We start from the raw sequence: 15,697 nt of genomic DNA, 5'->3' as shown, positions 1-15,697 counted from the left end.
ATGTGTCTTTGTGCTCACACTCTGCTAGCAGCTTGTTACGTTCATTAGGTACCTTGGAGCAATTTCTTCTTTTTTGTCTGTGTAATTTTGACAAGTACAGGTCATGAGGTCATTTTCACAATCTAAGGATGAAAATTATCTGTCTAAAAAGAAGTTGAAATAAAATAACTCTGACGGTTTTGGTTTCTAGGCTCTACGTTCGTTCAGTGAATGGCAATGGTTTCTTGTGATGTAATCAGTGTTTATTTATTTATTAACAGCCCAGAACCTAAGGCAACACAATTTGAAATACCACATATGGAATTATGGAGTAAATAAGTGTGAAACACAAATATTTTACATTTAGACTCTTTGTGTTATGCACATTTTAGATAGCTCTGCAAACTCACTTTAAATTAGTATCCAGGAATCCTTATAAGAGGCTCTACATATGCTTGCAACCTAATTTCCATTTGTACTTCATCTCAACTCATCCCATGCCAAATCAGCAGGGTAATTATGGAGCCCAGGTCTCCAGCACTCCAACATGCTGCTTCTTTGTGAACAAAACTCACAGATGCTCATGGTCCTGGCATGCTGAGGAAGCGACGAACCTCTAAGTTCAGCCCAGACATGTCAGAAGACATTGCGGTACCTCATGCTGTTATAAATGGTACGCACTGAAACTCTTTGATAGAGCACTGAATTCTGAGAAAACACACACAAGACATTATAAAAGACCAGGTGCACTTACATCCCTAAAGTTATTATTTGTAGACATCCTTGCTGCACACTGAACACATTGTTCTCTGTGTCTTTCACATACAAACATGCACAGTTGCATATTCAGGCTGACATGGTGTATCACCGCTTCTTTGTTTGCCTGTGATTATCAAACCCACTCATGTTCTATTTCTGCCATGCATTAACCTTTAGAAATCATAGCGTGTCCCTCAGACACGCACAGCTTTCACTGACATCAGTGAGTAATGCAGACGACATAGGTGCCTCCTGCAAAAATATGGGCGAAATTGGTGTGTCACACATTGAGCTTCTCAAGAGCATGCTGACATGTTTTGTGGCTATTCTAGTGGTACTCACATTGACTCTTGTTACAGTGCATACACACATCTGTGTGCAAATTGTGCATATGAACATTTCATGCCCGGACGCCATGTCAATGGTTTAAAATCATTATTCTATATTTTGGGGGGTTAAATTAGTTTTTCCTTTAAAAACAAACATTATTATTATTATTATTATTATTATTATTATTATTATTATTATTATTATTATTTACAAAATGACATAAGTCACAAAAGTGCTCATAATCATAATTACATTAAAAATAAAATAAAAACAATAATTTACATATTTAAAAAAGTATTGTTACATCTTATGTATGTAAGAATAAAATATGGTAAACAATACTTTTAGACTGAAATGAAGATTTATGGGGCAGACGGAGGAATAATAAAAGCAAGAACATAAAACCACACAGTGCAAGAGAAGGCAGTGTTTCCTAGAGGCTGTGACATTAACTACACCACAAATAAACAGTGATTATGCAACCTACCATCACAGTTTGCCTTACAGATGATAAGATGGCTTTTGTGAAAAAGTGATATTCAGTCCTTTAGTTAGCAGCACATGAGAAACACTGATTTATTATCCAGTAATGGATGGTTTCATCATTAGAAGTACATTTGTGTGCTTTCTAAATAGTGTAGGCCATTAGAATTCTCTGCCTTTAGAATATTTACACGGAAGCTTCTGTTTGGCTCATAAATATACAAAACCATTTGCATGTTGGTCCTTGTGTCCACAGCAATAGTATTTAAAAGTATTCCAGTATGCTTTAAAATGTGATCATATATTTGCATTAGCAAACCCATTCAGTTGCAAAACTACTACAGTCCACAGATGCTGCACTGACAGAGACAGAAGCAACGGCAAGAATAAATAGTGACATGCTGACAGTGTGACAAGGGGACGTCATGATGTAATGTGATGTTATTTTTTATTATTTAGGCAACAAAAGCAGAGACCTTCTAAGAAACATCGTCAGACAAGTTTGTTAAGCCTTTAAAACATTGGTTGTTTTTGCTGACATTCATATGAGACCATATATTTATATCACTTTGCTTGTGACCTTGTAAAAGTGCAACATTATTGCATGGATTTTGTGGCTACATATATGACCAGATGAGTGTTTTCCAATTCTTTTGTGTTTTTTTTTTAGTCTTTCAAGCCAACTTATTTCAAGTTTTTAGAGCATCCATCAGTTAATAACATGCAGTGGTACATCCTTCTTTGCTCTAGCTGTTGTTTGAAATTTGTCATGGGAAACTCACAACATTTCTAACAGTACAAGCTCATCTCATCATCGGTAACCTTGGCTACTTGTTCATTTGCAGAGCTGCTTTTATCCTAATCCAAATAAAACAGGTTTTTCATTATTGTGCAAGTATTTATTGATTGGTTTTAAGAACCAGAAAAATAGTGCCCAATTCATAGACACCTTTCTATCTCATAGTGACCATTGGTTTCCCAGTTACCTAAGTCACCAATGCCCATGTCCTCAAAATCATAGGTGTAGATTATAGTCTGCTGTAGACACTGGCATGGATAGCTGGAGACACAACAACTGAGTAATCATTCCTTTTACACTTTAAGGTTGGCTTGGAATTTGCTGTATGAGGCTCATGTGTAATCTGTGCAACGTAACATAAACTCTCTTTAAGTATGACAGAGGTTTTTGTGCTGGGTCATTTTAATACTGGAAAGAATTCTGACATCCTTCGTCTTATATGTGTCCCAGTACACAGTCTCTCAGCCTTAAGAGGTTACCATCAACTGGAAGACCACCAGTATAGTAGATGCATTTCAAGGACAACTGATAGAAGTAGGTTACACAGCAGCTCAAAGTGTAACGGTAATGGTTGTACCAATATCTTACAGTTAAAAGCATTTTCAACTACATTCACATTTATATAGCGGTTTATTCTTATTATTTAAACCAAATTATCAACCTCAAACTGGTGTGTGCGAGTGTGTGGTAAAGTATCTTGCCCAAGGACATTTGATTATCAGACTGGATGAGCCAAGGATTGAACCACTGACCTTCTGACAACAGTTCTCAATACTTTACTTTACTACTTTAGTGTGAAACGTAAAGGTATAAGTCTGAATATACTGACTGAACTGCAAATATATAGAATAAACCTTCAATATACTGAATGAAAATATCTTGTGTTTTAGAAGTGTACTATTATAGCATGTTATGTCGCCAGCAGCATTCCTATGAGGAATAAAGACATTATTCCATGGAAATGTTTAGACTGTATAAACCAGTCACAGTATTCATTGTTGTACTACAAATGACAAAATTTGGGTAGTACTTCAACATACAAGTACACACTATTTAGTGACCTTTAGCAGTGCTAAAGGAGGAATATGTGGAATGAAATTTGCATTTCCTTTCCTGTCAGTCTGTGGGACCAAGACCCCAATACAGCAAGTCTAGATCAGGTTATGTTTAACAAGTCCAGACTTTAATCCTGTGAGTCTTATCCAGTAAGTTTAGATGGAGCTTATGGGTGAGGGGACTCGCCCAGTTCTAACTGTCTCCTCTAATAAAAGCCTTGCAGGCCTGGTACTCATCAGCTACACCCGTCACGAGCAGCTCCCCTCAAGATCAGTGCTCTTGGAATATGACTGGGTTTAGTTTAGTGGTTTGGTAAACTAAGCCACAGGGGTTAGAAATGATGGGGAGAGAGGGCAAGAGTACAGTTAGTGTGTAGTGTTGTGTAGTTAGTGTGTAGGCTAGTATTTATTTATTTATTTTTTGCTTTATGTGTTAAAACAATGAGGTAACTATTGAATGTCAGAAATGCTAGCCCTCGGCCCTCGTCTCGTGTGTGTTTTTAGTTTGTTTGCCCTTCCTGACCTGCTTATCTTTGTATATTAATTAGAACTTCCTATAAAGCTGTTTAAAGTTTTACTTACCTGCTGGTGATGTTACTGCTGACAGAATTCCAATAGAGCAGCCACACTGATAGTAATACAAATACTTTTTAGAAGAAGAATAAAAACTCTATGGAGCAGCAAACATCCCAAACAAACGACCTTAAAATAGGTTTCCTTTATGTTGTGGCAGCAAAAAAGCTTGTACTACACTCAAAAAAATCAACTAGGGCATGTGTTTGATTAACAAAGTAGTAATATGTTTACATCACATGAAGAAATCATTTTTATGCTCATTAAATGATTCATTCTTTTTTGTTGAATATAAATCAAAGAAAACTTTGATGAGTTAAATTCGTTCATGGCAATCCAATGAGAATGAGGTCCATCAAACCAAAGGCTCTGATAGCGTCATGTATTGCGCATGCTCTATTTATTTAGGTTAGTGGAGTGAGAGATAAATACTATTAGTTAAAATTTTTTACCTGTGTAGTGTGGAGATTTATATATAGCAGGGAGGTTGTAGACCCAAACATTTTTCAAATGTAAGTCGGTGAATTTAATGTTTTTTTTAAAAACTTAACCGGAGTCGCTAATTGTTGCAACAGAGCAAAAACTGATGAGGTTATTTTGGTAAGTTCGTTTTTTTGTTTTTGTTTCTGTCGACTTTGAATGAGGTGTGTTTCATGGTTATCTGCGTTGGTAGGACTGTTTTTCTTCTCTGGAGTTAGCTAACTTTGAAGAGCGGGAAAGCCGCGTAGAGCCGTAACGTCTTCGCATATAGCTCCATGAATGAAGGGTTACTTTCTGCTTAACCGGAGTTGGTGATTGTTGGTAGTAGTGGTAAGACTGACCGACATGGTTTTGGTGATTTTATGAGTGTTTTATGATGCTCTATCTAAAATTCCTGTTTTTGTCAGTGGAGTTTAGTCGCGGGCAACCGCATTAACTGGATTGATGAAAGGTTTAATTCAACTAAACCAGCGTTTAGGGGAGTTAATAACAAGGAGTAAGATAAAATCTGTCACAATAATTGCATGTGCATTTTCTTTTTTTTGTAATATATTCACTTAATTTTTGAATTCAGAATGATTTAGGTGGATAATTGTTTGGGTTATAGTTTCTCTGGTGCTCTGCATTAGGCTGACTAACGGTGCGTTCACACCGAACGCGATAGATGCCCCTAGCTGATCTCGTGCACATTTGCACCTCGAAGCGCGTCCAGCATGAACTGGTCGAGGTTTATATGCAATTTTCACGCGTATGAAGAAGAGATCTGGGAGGAAGTAGTGGCAGACGGTATGTTATTAAAATGGCAGCTGTCAATCTAGCGTTTGAAGAAAGAGTCTCCCTTCTCTATTTGCTGTGGAGAGCAGAGCAGTGCCTAAAGGACGTCCTCACCGTACCTGGGTCCATCAGGTCTTCCACAAGCGTGAGCAGTTTGGTGAGTTTCACCACTTGCTCCAGAAGCTCCGTCTGGATGACGGCCGCTTTCAGCTGTACCACCTTCTGTCCCTTGCCGAGTTTGAGAAGCTGCTGTCCCGCAGATTTTACCAACTCGAGCGGTAGACGTGATAAGCGCGAATGCACAAAATGCACCACACAAACTGCAGTGCGTATTTTACTTCGCGCTTCAGGCGTCAGTCGTGTGAAGTAGGCAGAAAAGCGTTTTCTCAATGCAAATCTGCTTCCGAAGTTTAGCTGGACCCCCAGTCGCGCTTCATCGTGCTCCTCCATTGACTTTACATGTAAACCTGAAGCTCTGGTCGCGTCTATCGCGTTCGGTGTGTACGCACCGTAACAGTCTTCACATTTCACAGTATGTAGATATTAACACAAATTTGTCAGAGTAATAACTTTGTTTTAATTAATTTCTCTCCCCAGAAATACATCACAAAATAAAGCCACATTCCCATGCTCTGAGATTCTTATGCACCTCCTCAACAATACATGGTAAGTTCATGTTTGCCTTATTATTATTATGTTATTTATTTATTTTTTTTGGATGATGCAGAAGTTTAATCTCCTTGACGTTTTCTAATGCATATTTCATTTTTTATCAGTGACGTGTATGTGGCAGTGCAAGCATTGTGTTACCAGAGAGAGCAGCAGGTACAAATTACTTCAACATTATAAACTACATCATCATTACGGAATAGGTCAACATTATCTGTGCATATATGTTAATTGTCCGTGCACATTTAAGACTTGGAGTGGACTGAACACTCATGTCTATAAAGCTCATTCATCTCAGTTTACACAGACAGCTTCAAGTTCAGTAACTTTTAAATGTGAGTTATGTGACTGCAGTGACGTCTTCTCTGAGAGAGATTTTTTTGTCCATACTGGAACACATCTGCGAAGTAACGAGACAGTTAGTTGTGTGTTTCTTGGTTGCCCTTTCAAGACAAATATTTACAATACATTTTATACACACAAAAAGAGGAAGCATCATCCACACACACTTAAAGATTTTAAAGACAGGGTAGTTACACGTGTGGACCCAGTTCAAGTGATAGAGTCCTCTGATAATGTAAGGGCTAGCTGTTCTGAAGATGTATCCTATGGTGAATTTGAAAGTGAGTCAGTGACAGAATGTGATAATAGTGCTGTTGAAAATCAGCCTGAACTAATTGAACGGAAATTAGCAGTAATATTGTTGAAATTGGAACACATATTTCATGTTCCAGCAAAAGGATTAGATGAGTTCTTAGAGGAGTTAGTTTTTCTGTTGAGTTCAGCTAGTGTACCTCTGACAAAACGTACAATTACAGAAATTTTTAAGAGCCATAACCTCCATATTAGTCAGGCTGTTATTGAAGAGCTTGCAAATTCTGTATGTGTTTCTAACCCTGTGGCTAAAATATTGGGAAAGTGTGGCCCTCTTGCCACTCCTTATAAAAGAAAACTATACTACATACAAAATTTTAGGGTTGTAGAGCCTGTTGAGTATTTTTTATCGATAGACCAAAGGAAGTCATTTCAGTACATCCCTTTATTACAGTTATTGCAGGAAATATTGAGTCACAATAAATTGCTGGATAGAGTGATTGAAGAACAAATAGCTCAAGAAAATAGAGAGAATCTAAATGGTGATCAGAGGGTTTACAGATCTTTTCGAGATGGGGAGCATTATAAAAGAAATAGCTTTCTAGATGGTGAGAAGTTGAGAATTTCTATTAACCTTTATATTGATGATTTTGAGGTTTGTAATCCTCTTGGGACCTCACGGAAAAAGCACAAGCTTTGTGGTGTATATTGGGTCTTGGGCAATTTACCACCTGGTTCTCATTCAGCCCTTTCATCCATTTATTTGGCAATCCTTTGCAAGAGTGAAGATTTGAGGACATTTGGGTTTGAAAAAGTCTTTGATCCACTTTTGAGAGATCTGGTAACTTTGGAGCAACATGGTGTGTTCATCAGTCAGTTGAACGAGTGTATTAAAGGAACTGTGAGCTGCGTCATAGCTGACAACCTAGGAGCCCATGGGCTGGCAGGTTTTGTGGAAAGTTTTTCTGCTGAATACATATGCAGATTCTGTACAGCTAAAAAATCTGAAATAAAGTCTGTGACTGCTGGTGATTTTGAGCATAGAACACCGGAACTTCATGAATTCCATTTGAAGCGTGCACAAGAAACAGCAAGTGCTTGTTGTGGAGTTAAGCGAGATTGTATTTTGAGTAAGAATCTGAGCCATTTTCATGTCACTGCAGGCTACCCTCCAGATGTAGCACATGATCTGCTAGAGGGCATAATACCAGTGGAGCTTGCGCATTGTTTTTCTTTTTTAATCTCTAAAAAGTATTTCACCTTAGAAAAACTTAACAACTTGATCCAAAATTTTGAGTATAAATGGGCAGATAAAACCAACCGGCCTCATGCAATTCCCCAGACTTTCTCATTAAAAAAAAATATTGGTGGAAATGCACATGAAAATTGGTCTCTGCTTCGTTTGTTGCCTCTAATTATTGGTCCACTTGTTCCAGAGGATGAACCTGCATGGCATATTGTTTTGGATCTGAAGGACATTGTGGAGCTTGTTGTAGCCCCTGTCCAGTCTCATGAGTCGATTTCCTACCTTGAGTGTAAAATCAGTGAACATCGCCAGAGATACCAAGAACTTTTTCCAAACAACAGTCTTCTCCCTAAACATCATTATTTGGAGCACTACCCTGCTCTGATTCGGCATTTTGGGCCTCTTGTCCACAAATGGACAATGAGATTTGAGGCGAAACATAGTTTTTTTTAAACAAATTGCTCGCCATACAAACTGTTTTAAGAACATACCTGTTACACTTGCCAAAAAACATCAGCTCGTGATTGCCTCTGACTTGCACTCTTCTGACCATAAGACACCTTTAATGGTAAATGTTGGCTCATCAGTACCAATTGATGTTCTGAAAAGTGATATCGCAGTAGCTATAAAGCAAAGATTACCAGATGAAACTGATGTCCATATTACAAAAAGCGTGTCATACAATGGCATGAACTACAGCACAGGAATGATAGTTGTTCATGGGCAAATATTTGGTTTGCCAGAGTTTGCAGAAATTCTGCAGATTTTTATTTTGCATGGCAGAATATACTTTTTTGTAAAAAAGTTCTCTGCTTGGTATCGAGAGCACTTCAGAGCTTTTGAGCTTGACATGTCACATGCGAGAGAGGTGTCTCTGATTGAGCATGGGGAACTACTCGATGACTACCCGTTAGCTGCCTATTCAGTGGGAGGCCTGCGTCTGGTTACTCTGAAGAGACACACTAACTTGCAGGGTAAACAGGAGTGATGTTTGTAAGTATTTTCCCCCTATATCACCTGGCACAGTAAATAATACATCATACTTTGCAGACCAATTGCTACTTAATTTATTGAGAGTAGATTTCTTTTAAGCATCTTATGCAAGAATTGTCATTAATTAGAAGAATGCAAGACAAATCTGGAAAATGCACTATTCACTTCTCCAGTAAAAAAATTCCTCGAAGCCAAGGTGACATCATCAAATTATCGTTGACATTAGAATTTGTTACACACACTCGCACAATAGTCAATGAGTACATCTTTATTTATTTTTTAAATATTTGATATTTGTCCAGGTCAGCATGATGCCCCAGCCCATAAGACTGAGGATCATTCTCGGAGAAGATGATGCCAGGAAACTAATTTTACCAGCTGGGATATCAGACTCCATTGAGGAATTGTGTCAGGAAATAAAGACAAATTTTGGAGTGCAACAGGATTTTCGTCTTCAATATCAAGATCCTGATTTCAGAAATGATTTTGTAAATCTGACTGCGATCTCTGAAATTAATGATAAAGCAACTTTAAAGGTTGTATACTTGGATAGTGTGCAGTTGCAAAGTTTTACAGAAGATGGAGTGACATGTCAACCAGTGCGAAGTCCAACACATTCCTTTTCAAGCTCTTCAGACACAGACAATACAAGGCCCGTTTCATCGTCAGGTTCATCACCGTCTACAAGACTGTCAGTGTGGCCAAGTGTCTTCACAGTCCCTCGTTTCAGCTATGAGGCTGAACTGCAACTTGAAAAGGCCAATGCTGAGTTCATTGCTGGTGGAACTCATTTGACCCCCTCACCAAAACTGAAATCCCACCTTTTAGAAAGGCTGGCTGAAGAAATAATAAAATTTAAAGTCTATCCAACTGACAATGACCTGAATGAAGTTGCAGAAGCCCTTGTCAAACAGCATCCTTGTCTGAGGGAGCAGGGATCCTTTAATGGCTGTTATGGTTGGAAAATTAGCCTCAAGTATAAAATGGACCAAACTGAGAGGCCTGGGCTGTGCTGAGGTGTTGGTAAATTTACTAAAGAACAAGGCCCAAGACAAAAGTAAGGCAGCATTGAATGTGAAAAAGCCTAGACGAGCAGAAGTCAATTACTGTCCGCAGTATCCAAAAGGAGAAACCACTGACAGCCTGGAAAAAGAGAGAATTGCACTGCTTTCAGAGGTTCAGAAGAGAAACAATGACAATATAGTGACAATGAAAATGCAGAAGACTTTTTCGTACAGAAGGCAAGAAGTTATTCAAGGACAGCCCTTTATTGCAGATTTTAAAAGCAGATGGCCAGCTCTGTTCACCGAGAAAGAGGTGCATGTCCTATATGTCTAACTTTTAGAGTGTGTTTATGGTTGACCAGTTATTTCTTGCTTCACTAATATTGACATAACATAGTGATAAAACAGCTAATAATTCCTGGTATGTCCTTCCTCTGGTGCATATTATAAGTGCATTGTTCATGTTTTTCAGATTGACAAGGAATTCCTGCGCATATCGACAGTACCGCTGCTATCTAGATTCTTTTATGAGCTAGACTTGTACACTCCAAGTTCAAGTTCAAGTTCAAGTTCAACTTTATTGTCACTTCAACCATATACAGTTTAAAAATACACAGTGAGGCGAAACAACGTTCCTCCAGGAACCAAGGTGCTACAAGACAAGTTAGTGCAAAAAAAATAATAATATATAATATATCTACGCATGATGGAGCTCTTTCGAGGCAAAGGTGGGGTGGCTGGCAGAAAAATGAGACACATCATGGTGGCCATCTCTAAGGTGGGTTAGATCTGTGCTTAAGAACTTTTTATGCCCATAATCTGGCAATTTTATCATCATCATCGTTTATTTGTATAGCACTTTAAGAACACACCAGGCAGACCAAAGTGCTGAACAACACAGATCAAAACAACAACCAAATTAAAAATACCATAAAATCATTACAAACAATAAAATAAATAAGAAGGTGTCAGTTTCCTACAGAGTTAAAAGCCAGGGAATAAAAATAGGTTTTCAATCTGGACTTAAAGACCTGCACTGATGACGCTTGTCTAATTTGGAGGGGAAGGTTATTCCAGAGCATCGGAGCCGCAATTGAAAAGGCACGGTCTCCTCTGCATTTCAGCCGCGACTTAGGGACCGACAGCAGCAGCTGCTCAGCTGAACGGAGCGAGCGAGGAGGAACATGTGACTTCAGCAAGTCAGTTAAGTACACAGGAGCCAGACCATTTAAAGATTTAAAAACCAATAAAAGGACCTTAAAACGAACCCTAAAATCAATGGGAAGCCAATGCAAGGAAGCCAGAACCGGAGTGATGTGATCGAATTTCCTACTACCGGTTAAAAATCGCGCTGCCGCGTTTTGCACTAACTGCAGGCGTGAGCAAAGATATCTATACATATGGTAGGCAAAAGTCCTAAGAGGTTTTCATATTTTATACAAATTATATAAGCATCAGTCTTATATTAATAAGTAATTGATAAAATCGTATGGTTAATTTTGATCAAAATGGGGAAAAAAAACCCCAAAAAAAACATTAGTGTTGCCTCATTTTGTGTCTGATTTGGTTTAGACAGATGTTTTGAGGTGGCTGTAGCTCAGGTGGTAGAGCAGGTCAGCTACTAATCAGAAGCTTGGCGGGTTGGTCCCAAGCTCCTCCAGTGTGCATGCCAAATATCCTTGGGTAAGATACTAACCCCAAGTTGCTCACCGATGCATTCATCGGAGTGTGAATGTGTATGAATGTTAGACAGTAAGCACTAAACCCGGTGGCGCCAGTGTTCGACAGCCTCGCCTCTGTCAGTGCGCCCCAGGGTGGCTGTGGCTACAATGTAGCTTACCATCACCAGTGTGTGAATGTGTGTGTGAATGGGTGGATGACTGGATATGTAAAGCGCTTTGGGGTCCTTAGGGACTAGTAAAGTGCTATATAAATACAGGCCATTTAAACAGTTTAGAAAAAGTGATTGGGTGAATGAATTGTTGTATAAAGGCAGCTTTGAGTGCTCTGAGTAGAAAAACGCTATATAAGAACCAGTCTATTTACCATGTGGCCTTTTGGACTCTTCCAAACTAAGTATTCCTTTTTCAAACTGCTGCCTAAAAGTTAAATATTGTCATTATGGATTCCCTTTTTTCTTAGGATGACACAATACATACAAGACGAGCATGCATCCTGAAGTCCTTGTGTGTCTACCTGAATGAAGACCATGAGAAACTTGTGAAGGAATATACGGTCAGTTATATTCACAAGTTGTTCTGTGTTATGTAATTTGCTCCAGGAGTTATGGGTAATTTCGATATATGAAATGGTAAAATGTGACACCACATGTGAATAAAAGATATTGCAATTGGTCCTTGTTTTGTTTCATGTCAAATTTCTGAGGTGTGAAACCAGAGACATAGAATTTAGTAAATATATCAGCATATTCACGCTGATTGCTGAATTCCTTTTTTTTTTTTCATATGTAGACTCAAACAAATGTATTATTATATTTTACGTCACAGAACACTGAGGCCAACACTGAAGCCATGGAACAAACTGTGATGGGAGTGTATGTCATACATCAGGAGGGTGCGGAGCCTGGAGATGACCCAGAGAACATCGGTGTCCTGATTGAAGGCGTGGAGGTTCTCACTGGTTTGAGGAGCATTGCAATTGCTTGTGCTCTGTTATTTGGACTGATATACTGTCTGAACCTAAGCTACCCACCGGAGCTCAAATGCACTTTTGAAGTCTTGCAAAAGATTATCATGAAGCTGGATGGACAGAGGTTGTCATCCAAGGCACAGTTCCTAAAAAACAAGCTAATGGGGTGAATGAGCTTGAAACGGACTCATGCAAGCCAGATATTTTTTTTTCAAGGTTTCTGCAATGCAAATATGTGTTTACTGTTTTAAAGTTTAAAATTGTAAGTTATAAAATGTTCATATAAACTATGTGGTTTGCTCTGTGGCTATTACACAAAGATTGTTCGTCCATAACTTAAAGTCTTATACACTTGAAGTGTAAACACTGATTTTTGCCAGATGGCAATTGTTACAAAGGCAAATGCACACTGGTTTTCACAAATTGTTTGAGTGGAGCAGTTATGCTCAAAATTGAATGTTTTCTCCACACGTTAAATAGCATAAAGTCACTATTAATGGATACAGCCTGATTAAATGGAGAACTAATGTATGCAAGCAACATAGTAATGTTGTAATATTATAGTAATGTTGAATGTTATGTCTGAGCTTTAAATTGTGTTAAAATTCATATTGTTGTTTGCAATGCATATTTTACTACATTTTACGAAAGTTGCTTTGGGGATAATATTTTTTGTCTGCAAACTATTCAACAGACTTGTTTCATTTTTATTATTAGGGTTAGGGTTATTTTATTGTATTTTTTCTTTCAGTCAGCATGTCTTGATCTGGAAGTTCTGTGGTCTTGGTATGAGATCGTTAAAGGGGAGAAAGCTAGGCTGAACTGGGATCCTGCCAACTGTTTTAAGAATGTTCAAGCAAAATAAAAGATGGTTTTGCAAGTTATCATTTATGTATGTTTCATTAATTTAATTAAAAGTAATGTTTACATAAGCAATACAAACACTAACTGAAACATGATTGGTGTAAGTACTACAGACATAAATTACATTTGTTCATTCAACAAGATTAACATTGGTGTAACAAAAAAATATTTTACTAGTTCATGTAACAAGACTGACTTTTGATGTGCCAAAGTGTTTAAACAATATAACATGAATTTAAATTAATTTAATTAGACTAACTTGGTACAAACATGTTAACTGAATAAAAATCAAATTAACTGAATGTTAATGTTTAAATTATGTTACACTTACAAACATATTTAGTGTTGAAACAACACAATCAAGATGGATTGATTTAACATGATTTGTTTAGATGGAATATAGGTGGCAAGATGAAATTAAGTTCATCCAATGAATTGTTTTTTTGAGTGTAGCCAGTTTTATTCCCACATTATATTAACTTGTGTAATTGTTCCACCACTTACTGCAGATATTGATGGAAGTTTGTAATGGTCTGTTAATTTAGGTTTAAAAATATGCAAATAATCTTAACTCATATTACATTGGATTATTATTAATTTCATTATTAAATCATTTGTTGTCAGTTAACATTAGCTAGTTGGAGCCTTACATGTGTCTTTCATGTTGCTCGATAACCAGTCCACATACCAGTAAAAAATCTTTACCCTTTTTTGTTTTTTAAAGAAAAAATATTGTGATGCCAATTCTTTCTAGCCTATAGCACGTTTAAACAACAGAAGTCCTTTAAAAACAGGCACATTTACATCCCAGGTCTCTATAACCTGTGTTAACTAATTAATGTAGGTAGTTAAAATCACAACAGTGGAAAATGCATGAAGATTCATGACTCATTGCTTTCCCTACATAAGCTCACTTTATAGGTTACAAGTATTAGTATCAGCAATGTTGCTCTTAATTTACTTGAGATTGATGCCAAAATTTGCACACCACTCATTTCCAAATGAGACATGAAATGTTGGACGGCGCAGCCATTTCTTCCTTCAGGGCTTCCAGAGAAAACATGACTACCTTGTTTCATTTGAACATAATTGATTGTAATGGACTGAACATCATTAAACAATATATAGAAAAATGTAAGACCAATTGAGAAAGTTAAGCTGGTTATGTTGGATATATGAGGTCCTTATTTACAACTTTAACAACCGACCTGCTTTTTTTCTTTAGTGTGCTGCTACTGCATTTTCTGATTTGATCTGCCCAGTGTAGAAAATCACACATTGAAAGTGCAGCTGACTCTCACTGACTTGAAATGACTGTCTCTGCAGTACAGAATGGATGGGTGGGCTCTGCAAACAAAGATGACAAGCTTCTTTTAACACTCAAACATCAGGATGGGAAAAAAGCCCGAAATGAACATTTACTCTTCTGAGGTTTGATGACAACAAAAAACTGTAATCTGTGATATGGGCTGGAGGACTGAATTATGAGAATCTAGGGGGTAGCTATCACAATGCTGATGTTCCCATTGTCATCGTAAAATATAGCAAACACTGAGAGGAAATAGAGTGCATAGGAAAATAAAAAGAGAGCAATTTCACTTGTGATCAGGCACTTGTATTAGCGCACATCCTTCGTCCTTATGTATGGCAGCTGAAATAACCTTCACTCAAAGCTGTGTCTTTCTACTGGCTCAATTTTCCTGAAACAGTAACTGAAAATCATTAACTAAAAAGGCAGTATTGTGCAGAAGTCATTTATAGCTGCATTTTGTTGAGTAAATGCACCATAGCGATAGAATGGCTTACTCCATCTGCACAGCAGGTTAAAAGCAACCACTGAAAATATACTGCATTTAATTTAGCTTGGTGCTATGAGTGATTTATTTTGAAAGTCCCATTAAAAGAGGGGAAAAAGCCTTTTTTCCTAAAGTGTAGAGGTTACAGGCAATTTTTTTGCATTAGTCCAATTCAAGTGTGGACAAAAGGAGATTAATTTGAGTGTTGTAATGAAACTACAGCCTACTGATAGACACATTTATTTGGAGCTTTTGAACAGCTTTTGAGAAAGATAGATTGTTTACTATGTGTGAAATAATTGCCTGTATCATTAAAGTTCATTAACTTAAAGCACTCTGTGTTTCTAACCATCACACTTGGCCCTTAGTTGTTGCTCCTTCAAACGCTGGTAATTTCGGTGACAGATATCCAGAACAGAACAAAAACTAATCTCAGGTAATCATAGCCTAGCACTGTATCTATATAATTAAAACTACAATGTAAAACCAACAATATGGTTACAAAATGCTGCTGCAAAGGCTGAATGTTTACAGCAGTACCCTTAAACAGTGAGTAACAATAAGTGAGACTCATCATGTGCAATCAGAATTCAAAGGCAAAAAGAAAAATTGTACAGTTTCAGTTTCAGCATGATAGAGTGAACGTTGGT

General features: G+C 37.6%; 1 protein-coding gene across 2 annotated transcripts; it reads left to right on the top strand.

Annotated features, from left to right (window-relative positions):
* Positions 1 to 5,607: 5,607 nt before the first annotated feature.
* LOC146701155 (uncharacterized) lies at positions 5,608 to 13,271 on the top strand. 2 transcript variants are annotated; one of them, XM_085467470.1, is made up of 6 exons: positions 7,081 to 8,734; positions 9,037 to 10,051; positions 10,211 to 10,287; positions 10,438 to 10,516; positions 11,881 to 11,973; positions 12,246 to 13,271. In XM_085467470.1, the coding sequence occupies exons 2-6, from the start codon at positions 9,680 to 9,682 to the stop codon at positions 12,555 to 12,557; spliced, it is 933 nt and encodes a 310-aa protein (XP_085323596.1). In that variant the 5' UTR covers positions 7,081 to 8,734; positions 9,037 to 9,679; the 3' UTR covers positions 12,558 to 13,271. The 2 variants fall into 2 exon arrangements, with proteins under 2 accessions (XP_085323595.1, XP_085323596.1); XM_085467469.1 differs by lacking the exons at positions 7,081 to 8,734; positions 9,037 to 10,051; positions 10,211 to 10,287; positions 10,438 to 10,516 and adding exons at positions 5,608 to 5,898; positions 6,009 to 6,057.
* Positions 13,272 to 15,697: the final 2,426 nt, after the last annotated feature.

Source organism: Copadichromis virginalis, linkage group LG9, assembly GCF_057382275.1.
Source record: "Copadichromis virginalis isolate Kocher_CV1m ecotype Utaka linkage group LG9, C_Virginalis_male_GT1.1, whole genome shotgun sequence".
Taxonomy (NCBI): domain Eukaryota; kingdom Metazoa; phylum Chordata; class Actinopteri; order Cichliformes; family Cichlidae; genus Copadichromis; species Copadichromis virginalis.
This window is presented reverse-complemented; position numbering and strand designations above follow the sequence as displayed.